The following is a 10,775-nucleotide window of genomic DNA, read 5'->3' on the forward strand; positions in this document are numbered from 1 at the left end:
TAGCCTGGGCAGTTCAGGCTACTCTCTGAAAAAATAATGGGAGACAACACACTAAAATATTGACAATGGCTGCCCTCGGGTGGTCCAAAGGAGGGCAAGTACATTCCTTCTACTTTTCCGCATTTTAACAAGTTTTTTGTAATGATGAGAAAACTGCACTCATCATTAAAATCAATGACTTTTCACGTAAATTAATGACTTAATAATTATAAGATATATAATTCATATATAATAATATATAATATAATGTTATATTATATATAATAGATATATAATTATAGTAACACTGAGCAGAAAAACACCTTAATTGACCATAGGGCCCCATTACTGCAACCCAGAAACTCCAACCATGCTCCGACTGCAAACTCTCTTCCTTACAGAAAAGAAAAATGGCAAGTCCAAGTTCGATGCATGAAACAGGGCACTCAAAGCCAGTGCACTGGGACAATCCAGAGGGATGGGATGGGGAGGGTGGTGGGAGGGGGGGTTCGGGATGGGGGACACATGTACACCTATGGCTGATTCATGTTAATGTAGGGCAAAAACACCACAATATTGTAAAGTAATTAGCCTCCAAATAAAATTAATTAATTTTAAAAATAAGTTTAAAAAATTAGTGTTCTTTTTATGGGGGAAATGGGTTGAAAATAGGTTGTTTTTATGAATGCAGAGAAACTAGCCAAAGCTAGTGTTGGATTCTCAGTTTCAATGTCACACTTTACTCAAACACCAGTTCTATTTTTAGGTCTGCTTCTCAGCTAATTACTCTGCCCTACCCAGAAGGAAGTATTTAATCACCAGAACCTCACGCGTCCGCACAAACCAAGGGGGTCAATGTTGTACTCAGGAAGATGGGGTGGACTGGGGATGGCGGTCAGCAGGAGCAGTCACGGTCCGAGTATTAGGGTCCGCGGCTTGAGCTGCAAAGCTGCATATACAGCATATACAGACTGCAAGGACCTGCACTTGATACACACTTTGGCGCGGTAGGAAGAAAGAGTAAACATGCTAATTGTGCTTGTGATGAATGTGAAACACAACAAATGCCACCCTACTTATCCAAATGGGAAGTTAAAACTAGGGGCAATAACTCTATTCTACACTAAGGGCCAGTAAGTAACTCAACAATCTCATTTCCAGATGCTCTCCGAGCCTTCTAGCCTCCACCCCTACCAGCTCTGAGGACCACTCGCTTCTGAGGACTACAACTCCCAGCCTGAGGGAGATCCCCGGGCATGCGGCCTGACGACCTATGCCTACATTTCCCAGCAGGCCGAGCGGCTACGCTGACGCACGCGTGCGCTCTCTGTCTCTCTCGCAGACTCGGGTTTGACCTACAGCTGCCAGGAGAAGATGGCCGCGCTAGCAGTGTCCGGGCTGTCCCAGCAGGTGAGAGGACGGAGGTCCTGAAAGCCAGCGGGAAGAGCCCTCCCGGAGTGACCAGTACTGGACCCCCAAGCCCCACGGTTCCAGGCCACACCTGGGGAGCGTAGCGGCCGTTCAAGGTCGTGCGGTCGGGAGAGTGGGGGCAACGCTGGGCGGCCCTGTTTCCCCCCACCCCTTCTTTCCACGGGATGCGCGCGGGACACAGTGGACGCTGCACGCTCGTTTCTAACCTTGGCGTCCTCTGAGCACAGCCCCGGGAAGGAGCTGGTTGAGAGACCCAGGAGAAGGGGGACCTATATTGTTGTGATTAAACGACTACTAGTATTACTGGGTCAACAGTAATCCTAAAGAATATTTGTAAAACGTGTTTCACATTTTTATGAAGAAAATGAGGTTGGAAAGTTTAAATGACTGGTTTTTGACTAAGTAAGGGTAGAACTGAGATTCGAACCCACAGAGTCACAGAAAAATTTGTGCTCTTTATGTTATACGATGCTTTATATATATCATAACACCTTGTACCTTCCGTAAATTTTCCCTAAGTGTTATATAAAGTCTTTTAGCCCTCTCAGCTGTATAGTACACTCTGGAATTATTTGAAGGTGGCATTATTTGAAGGTGACCTATACCCTTGCGGGTGCTTTTTAAACTCTGGATTCCAACTCTTGATAGACAAGATACCATTTCAACAATATCAAGGTTAGTATCTTGGTAGGAAACAAGCTAGAGAATTCATCTTTATCTTCAGATAGCTTTTGGAGTCTTAAGAAGGTACCTCTCTCGCAGATAATGCCTGGAATCGTCCCACTTGTTACTGGAATCGTGCTCCACGATGGTAACATAAATGCTGGAAATCTTGTCAATTTTTTTTTTTAAGACTGACTTCTGAAACTTGGGCTTCCCTGGTGGCTCAGTGGTAAAGAACCTGCCTGCCAATACAGGAGACATGGGTTCCATCCCTGGGTGGGGAAGATCCCCTGGAAAAGGGAGTGGCTACCCACTCCAGTATTCTCACAGCGGGGAATCCTAGGGACAGAGGAGCCTGGTGGGCCGCAGTCCATGGGGCTGGAGAAAAGTCACACACAACTGAGCAACTAAATGTTTCTCAAATTTAGTGTTTCCTCTCCCTTACTCGTGAGCCAGCCTCACAGTGGGAAGGCAGTTTTCCCATGCGGCCTGTAATGACTCTTCAGTGGGGAAATTTACTCCTGGGTGATGAAGAGCAGCTCAGCCTCATAAAATCTATGTGTTGATATAAGAAAACATAAGAAGTGAACCATTTACTATTTTTTACTATCAGTAACCTCATTCAGTCTTTCTGTTTTTGTGTTAAAGGTGCGATGCTTCAGTACATCTGTGGTCAGGCCATTTGCCAAGCTTGTGAGGGTATGTCAGCTTATTTTTCTGTAATTGTAAAGCAAATAAATGTATGTGGTTTCAGACAACAATACATTTAGGCATGGATTTTGTACAGTTAACACTTAAATCTTTCTGCATGATTTGTGGTTCCCCAGACATGCTGGGGAGTAGGGGAGCTAGGGAATAGGATAGTGTTGAATGCCTGTCATAGACCAGGCCCACGAAAAAACCTTTTAAGTTGGAGAATTTCTTAAAACACAGTAACAGTGATGGGAGGTAGCTGGTCTTCCCATTTTACAGAAGAGGAGGGGTTATTCAGCTTAGTCTCTGAGCTGGACAGAAACTAAATCTTGCTCATTAAAAACCTAAGCCTTGGACGGCCCAGGGGGATGGTATGGGGAGGGGGAGGGAGGAGGGTTCAGGATGGGAAGCACGTGTATACCTGACATTTTTTTTTAATTTAAAAAAAAAAAATTTAAATAAATAAATAAATAAAAGAAAAAAATTAAAAAAGAAAAAAAAAAAACCTAAGCCTTTCCAGTACAATCACACAGTACCACTAAGCATATGTAGTCATACATTGATGATACTGTGGTTTAAAAAGCCTGTGGTTCACTGTAAAAAATAATTCAAGCATCAGGCACTTAGTAAATTGCTAAAGGGCTCCATTAAACTGAACATTTATGGAGATACTCTAAGGGAAATCTGCAGTATTGCTATGAAATGTATAAAATTGTGCTTGTATGTGTCTCATAAACACCTGTTTTCCGGCTCTAACGTGTTCAAAACTGCCTTCTATCAGTGTTTAACACCACCTAAACTTGGAACTAAGTAGTTACTGGATTCGAAGGAATCCTAAGTTTATCTCAAAATTAGCACGGTTGAATTTTCTGTAGAATGGAAAGGGACTTTAGACACCATGTTTTATAAGCCCCTCATTTTAAGAAGAGGAATTGAAAGCTCATAGATGGAGTGACATGGCCAAGGAAACATCCCTTATTTGTTTGAGAATTGTCATTCAGGGTAGCATTTTACAATAATTTTAAAATTATAAATATTTCTGCTCTTGATACCATGATATGGTCTTAACTGATTTTCCTTTTCTCTTCTTGCCTTACTCCACCATTGTTTAAAGCCACCTGTTCTGATATATGGCATCGAAGGCCGCTACGCCACAGCTCTGTATTCCGCTGCATCTAAACAGAATAAACTGGAGCAAGTAGAGAAGGAGTTGTTGCGAGTAGGAGTAAGTAGCTTTCCTGTTCATTGTTAAGTTCTCATTGTATGTTTTTTCCTTAGATCTTTGACTGTGCATCCTTAATGAAGTATATCCTAAGAGAAAAAGAACTGCAAAAAAAGGGAAAGGAGAAAACATTTCCTGTAACCATGTTGATAGTTATAATACTGGGTAAAATTGTTCTGAACCTATTTATAATAGGTATATGTAAGAATGTTAATGTTAGGAACCGAGATTTGGGGCTCAAGAGAAGAAATGGAAAATCTAAATTTTAAGAAACAACTGCCATTTCAAAGGAGGTTAAAAATTACCTTGAGCATTTATGCTTGTATTACTCGGTATTTCCAAAGTAGGCTTCAGTATCTATTATGACCTTGTTTTGCTGGGAATTTATTTTCCTTCTGAAGTCTTTTCCTCAGCGTCAGTTGTCATTTTATTCCCAAGATGTGAGGGAAAGTGAGCAGAGCCCACTGGACCGCACATTAGTGAAGGTGCCCGAGCTGCAGGACGATGACAGAACGACGGAGGAAGACCAGGAGACTGCGGGGGAAGCTGATTTGTATTTTTTTGTAAACATGAAGAGTACATGAACTGAGTTAACAGGAGCCTGCAGTGTGGCTTAAACAGGAGGATCGCCACTGCAGGTTCCCTGAGTCGTCTGATAGTTAACAAGTTGCTCCAGATTTTGTTGCTTCCCCTTCTGTTACTTTCTAGTCGCCACCTAGAGTTTGTTTTTGTGTTTTTAATCTTAGAAGGGGAAAACCCTCACAGACTAGCTGTATAGAACAATACTTAGGCGTTTTGTGCATTTTTTCATTTTGAGCTTTTGTGGGAGCCTTTGTCCTAATGCTCAGTAACTCTAGCTCTGTATCCCTCCCTCTGTCCAGTTATCCAGTGCGCTTGATCTTCGCTGGTACCCTCACCTGTTAGGATGTTCACAGACCCAGCAGCCTGACTTGGAGATGCTTCTGGGCTGGGGTAGCTGGAGTCTACAGGGTCGCACAGGCTTTTGGGGAGGTGATGGTTCCTGCCCTCTGCTGTCATGTACACCCCTCGTAAACCTGTGATGTTCACAAGCAAGACAGTGCCTGGCTTGTGGGCCTTAGAATGGGGTTTAATTAAAACTGAAGTCCGTTAAGCTGTGGAGACATACAAAGGCGGCAACCTTAAGACTCTTTATGAAACAAAATCAGCCATTTTTTGGCGCCAGGAGGAAAACGTGATGCTGCCAGGGTGTTGCTAACGGTCCGTGGATGATGCAGCAGAAATGGTTAGAGACCTGAAACTGGGATGGCTCCAGTTCCAGAATGCTTGTCGTCGTATAAGCCAGCAGTGTGTATGGGAAAACCTTGTTTTGGGGGGGTCACTCGAGTTGAAGTTTTAACATTAGATGGCAGTGTAGGCACGTAGCTAGAATCAGAGGCAGAAATTGTCCAGGAGCCCAGGAGAGGGGTTGATCGAAAGGTCAGTGGAGGTGTGTGACCAAGAGATACCCACATGGAAACAGCAGTTGGTTTGCTGGAGCTCTGGCTTGACGCTGAGGGGAGCAGAGTGCTGGAAGCTGCCCGTGGTCCCGGACTTGACGTTTGTGATGTAGTGGGACGGCGACAGAGTCATCTCTCTTGTGGTCGTGGAGACAGAGTGGTCTCTCTTGTGGTCTTGGCACTCTGAATTTTTTGGCCGTTTTTCCTCCCAGGAAAAGCACCAGAGCTCCCACCCAGCAGTGGGTTGGTTTTCCCGAGCTCTGGGCAGCTGGCCGGGATCCGGATCAGCCTTAGAGGGAGAGGCCCCCGAGGGAAAGGCCAAGGGGCCGCCCGCACTCAGTGTGTCTCGTTAGGTCTCCGTTGTGTGTGGGCATCACTGCACCCTCTTAGCAGGGAAAAACCAGAGTAATACCCACAGTAGATACATTACAGTATGCCACAGATCCAGTCTCATGGCTGCTTAGTTTTTTAAAAATAATCTCTCCTGAAAAGCAAAAATCAACTTCATTAGAATGGTCTTAAATATTTTCACACAATACCATATCCTGTGTAAAATCATCTGTGGTGCATTCTTAAAGGCAAAAATTTATTTGACTAAACTTTTCTAATTTTATTCATGAAATGCATGATTCATCAGAAAGCGTGTGTACAGCAGCTGGCATCATTTATGTTCTAGAGTCTAAGATTATTTTTGGTCCTTTTAGCAAATCTTGAAGGAACCCAAAATGGCTGCTTCTCTTTTGAATCCCTATGTAAAGCGTTCAGTTAAAGTGAAAAGCCTAAGTGACATGACGGCAAAGGAGAAGTTCTCTCCTCTCACGTCCAACCTGATCAGTAAGTATTAGCTCTTTTATTGAAGTCTCTGAAAATTCTGCTCCTGAAACTGTGATCCCTGGACCAGGAACACCACCAGCCTTTGGCAGTGCAGAGTCTTATTACCCGAACCTGCTAAACCAGAATCTGCATCTTCACTGGCCCCCGAGTGAGTCGCTTGCACATGCAGTTTGAGGAGCACTGTCGGAAGGACGTTAAGATGCAGGAGTGTCTCAATGCGTAGTTTCACCCCTTGGAGGAGGCCAGTGGGATCCCTGCCGAGAAAGTGGTTTACAGCCAGTGGCTGCGTCTCTGTCCTTAAAGACATTTGCATTCTTTGGTACATTTTAATTGTTTTTCAAATCCCTTGATCACTCAGAATCCAAAGAAAATGTGTAGTGAATATAAGTATGTTAATTTGGGGATTCGTGGTATAAACCTGAAAATCAGATTTCAAGCTGTGATGAAGAAATCTATTGCAGATTCGTTTAAGAGACACACCCCTTTACACATTTAAGTCCTCGTTGGTGCATTCTTTTAAAAAAAAAAATTGAATATTCTTTTTAGATAACAGGTTGCAGCTTCTCCATCCACATCCTTAACTGACATTGAATACAGTATTTTAAGGCTATGTCAGTTTGCGTTTGAGGTGAATATACTGCTTCATGAATATGACTTAAGTGAAAAATGTTCACTTTCCCAGATTTGCTTGCTGAAAATGGTCGCTTGAATAATACCCCTGCGGTGATTTCCGCATTTTCTACCATGATGAGTGTCCACCGTGGAGAAGTACCATGCACAGTTACCACTGCATCTGTAAGTAATGAGTTGTTGCCACTGCATTGTCTTGACTTTCCATTTTGTAGAACAAAAAGAAAAAGGCTAAAATCAAGAAATCGGGGAGCCTGGCATGCTGCAGTCCATGGGGTTGCAGAGAGTCAGACACAACTGAGCAACTGAACTGAACTGTCAGTTGGGAGGTCTCTTCATTTATACCAGCTTCTGTGAACATGGCAACCCACTCCAGTATTCTTTCCTGGAAAATCCCATGGACAGAGGAGTCTGATCGGCTACAGTCCGTGGGGTCACAAAGAGCCGGACACAGCTGAGCAACTTCACTTCCCTTCTGTGAACCTCTGCTTCACAAGGCCTGGCAGGTGTCTCCCTGGTGCTTCCCTATTCAGCGGTTATTCGTGAAGACTGTAGGTTGGGTTAAAATGTGTCGGGAAATACTGGTTTATATTCCAGTACAGGTTTGAATTATATTTTTAAACATCATGCTCAGTAGTTTACTCAAATGTAATCTGTTCATCTTTTGTGGTGATGAAGCAGAAAGTATAAGGCGCACGGGCCCCATTGGTCTTATGGACTTGCTGAAGTAGAGTATAATAATAGTCACCATTTATTGAAATACAATGTGCTGGGCACTTTATAATTTTTTTACTTAATGTCAAAGGTCTGCGTGAAGCAGAAGTGTTGTTACCCTTATTTTACTAATGAGGAAACCAAAGCCCAGGGAAGGTAAGTTGCTTGCTGGAGGTCACAGAAGGTGGAGCTGGGATTTGAATCACAGTCCTGTCTTCCAGTAGTCCATGCTCCTTAAGTGGCACTGCCTCGCTGGAATGAGTTTCATTGTTGTCCAGTGTACAGTGGAGTACATTGTATTTCCCTTGTATTCTCTTTGCACTGTAGTTCATTGTAGGAGAACAGTCTGTTGGGCTTAGTTACCTACCAAGCATGGTAGAGTTACTTGGGGTATGCAGCACCTGATCTTACCTAGATGAGTGTTTGTAGTGCTTCAGAGATTCTGACTCTCCAAGAGCGTAACCAATGGTGCTCCTGTGAGGCGGGCTTTCACACGCCCGAGACCAGCGCCGATGAGTGCCTCTTGGGGTGCGACTCCAGAGTGGGTCCCCAGATACCGAGCACAGGAATTCACACAGCCTGTCTTGGTGAAATGTTCCCAGAGGGAGATTTTTCTCTCCTACTGTAGTAACTTGTTTTACTTTACCTGAATTTAAGGATGTTTTGTCCTTTTTTAGGCTTTAGATGAAGCCACTCTGACTGAATTGAAAACGGTCCTGAAGAGCTTCCTAAGTAAAGGCCAGGTTTTGAAATTGGAAGTTAAGGTAGGTTTTTAATTGTGTACAGTACATTTCCTGAGGTTGTTTGGCACTTAAAATGGACTGGAAAGTGAGAGCAGATTATGTAAAACTGCCTATAGTAGAACCTTTATGTTTATTTTCAAAATAGACTAGTACTGAATCCATTCACAATTTGACTTCTTTTTCCAGATGTAATTATTACATGTTACAATAGACTTTTCAGAGCACTTTTTTTTATCTTGCTTTTTCATTAATGAAATATCAGCGTATTTTCACATTTCCAACCTATTTTCTTTCCTAGATTGATCCGTCGATCATGGGTGGAATGATTGTCCGTATTGGAGAGAAGTACGTTGATATGTCTGCAAAAACCAAGATTCAGAAGCTGAGCAGAGCAATGCGGGAGATTCTGTAAAAGTGTTGATTTTCTAAAAGTGAGAATTCTTAAACTTGGAACAACAATAAACACTTCCTGAACAGGGCACACTGTGTTTACTGCCTTTTAAAGCGGAAGTGCAGGGAGCCTTAGTTTTTATCTTTCTCTCAGGATCCCCTTAAAGGTTAAAATGCCCTTTGAAATTTAGTTTTTGTCGATTGTTCTTAGAAATTGGATGCTTATATATCCCTTAGGGGAAAATAGCCTTCATAGCAGGCACTATTAAGTTCTTCACGTGTCTTACCTCATCCCTTTGTCTCTGAGTCCAGAGCCTGGGCAGGGGCTGAGCCTGCAAGTGAAGTTAAGGTCGTCATCTCTTGAGTTTTTCGGCTGTTGGTTTCATCTTGATTCAGAACTGGAAGTGGCCTCAGCCCACGCTGGTCAAACGCCGGCCGCTGCTCCTGCTCTGCCACTTTGTGCTGCTCACAGCCTCTGCAGCATGTGGGCCGAGCCCCTCGGCCGTGCCCCCAAGGCCACGTACCCGCCACATGCCTGGGCTGCTTAGCCGTCCAAACAGGGCCGGTTTGTGCTCACCCGAGTATTCTGACGGGTCCATATGTCCAGCCTGTGCGTTCTGACGAGCCGAAAGTGATCCGTCCTCCACTCCACTCTCCATGTAATTCTAAGTTCAGAGGCGGTGATGTCTATAAAAGCTTCCAGAGAGATTCTGGCCAAAAACACATGTCTCTTCTGGAATCGAGAGAATCTAATTAAAAGCAGTGACTGCTATCACTGGGGCAGAGGTCCAGGTGAGAGCCGTGCACTCAGCAGGCGGCAGGTTTCTCAGCTCGCCGGGCGCCACAGCCCTTGGAGTGTCCTCTGAACCAAGGATGCCCGGGAATGTCAGCCCAGGACAGTCAGGACTTTTCCCCTCTTGGGCACACCAGTTCCAGTACACTGATGGTTAGAAGTCACTGCTCTTGGGTCGAGCTTCTGCCCATTGTGTGTGTGTGAGTCGCTCAGTCATGTCCGACTGTTTGTGACCCCATGGACTGTAACCCACCAGGCTCCTCAGTCCATGCAGTTCTCCAGGCAAGAATCCTGGAGTGGATTGCCATTTCCTCCTCCAGGGCATCTCCCCCACCCAGGGATTGAACCCAGGTCTCCGGCATTGCGGGCAGATTCTTGACCATCCAATTGGTTCTGCCAGTTAAGGCCTTCCCAGCCAGGTTGGGGGAGCCAAGCACACAGCAAACTTTCCTGCTTCTCTGAGGGTTAACAGTCACCCTGAAATTGCCAGAAGATAACATCTCAAGAGACAACCTGATGCATACTCAGCCACCGCACGTCAGGTCATAGGACATCCTGACGGGACTAGAAGGCTTGTGGCCACAATAAGCCTTTCTCCGCGTTTCTCCCAGACTGAAAGTGACCTCGCCAGGAGTAACAAGCACTCTAGAACCGTTCAGCAGGAGGTTCCATAAGGGGATATGACGTGCACCCACAGTGCGCCCCCTGACTAGACTGTTCTGCTCTGCAGCAGTAGGCGTGAGGGTTAAGGATGCGTCTTAGAGCCGTCTGGGGGTGCACATGCAGGCCTCTGCTGTTTCAATCCCTAAAGCCTCCTGCTTTTGGGGATCAACTTCCACCCCGTACGTGGAAGAAGCTGTAACATCCACTTGGTGAGTAACTGCTGCAAGAGTGAAGCGAGGTCATGACGAGTTCAGTACTGGGTCTCCCAGATGTAAAGATGTCGGTGAAGGGTGTTGGTCCCTGGCCTGACAGCCTCTGATTTTGGGTCATCTGACCCCAGGGATTGGCTGACTGGCTTCACACAGCACCTGACAGGAGGTAGGCACTAGACCAAGTCCATCTAGAATCGCCTGCAAAATCTCCCATCTTCAAGGATGTTCAGAAATCCTGTTCAGAAAACCTGTTCAGAAATCCTGGTTTCTAATAGACCATTAGGGTGACTGACTCGATCAGTCCTCTAGGAAAAGCTCCCCAGTAAAATG

The 10,775-nt window shown here is 44.8% G+C and overlaps 1 protein-coding gene across 1 annotated transcript; it reads left to right on the forward strand.

The window, feature by feature from the left end:
- Positions 1-1,282: 1,282 nt before the first annotated feature.
- ATP5PO (ATP synthase peripheral stalk subunit OSCP) lies at positions 1,283-8,866 on the forward strand. Its single transcript, XM_061406718.1, has 7 exons — positions 1,283-1,389; positions 2,722-2,772; positions 3,881-3,991; positions 6,171-6,300; positions 6,983-7,095; positions 8,322-8,408; positions 8,686-8,866. Exons 1-7 carry the CDS (start codon positions 1,354-1,356, stop codon positions 8,797-8,799), a joined length of 642 nt encoding a protein of 213 aa, XP_061262702.1. The 5' UTR covers positions 1,283-1,353; the 3' UTR covers positions 8,800-8,866.
- The last annotated feature ends 1,909 nt before the right edge of the window (positions 8,867-10,775 follow it).

The sequence above is a fragment of the Bos javanicus genome, chromosome 1, assembly GCF_032452875.1.
Source record: "Bos javanicus breed banteng chromosome 1, ARS-OSU_banteng_1.0, whole genome shotgun sequence".
Lineage (NCBI taxonomy): Eukaryota > Metazoa > Chordata > Mammalia > Artiodactyla > Bovidae > Bos > Bos javanicus.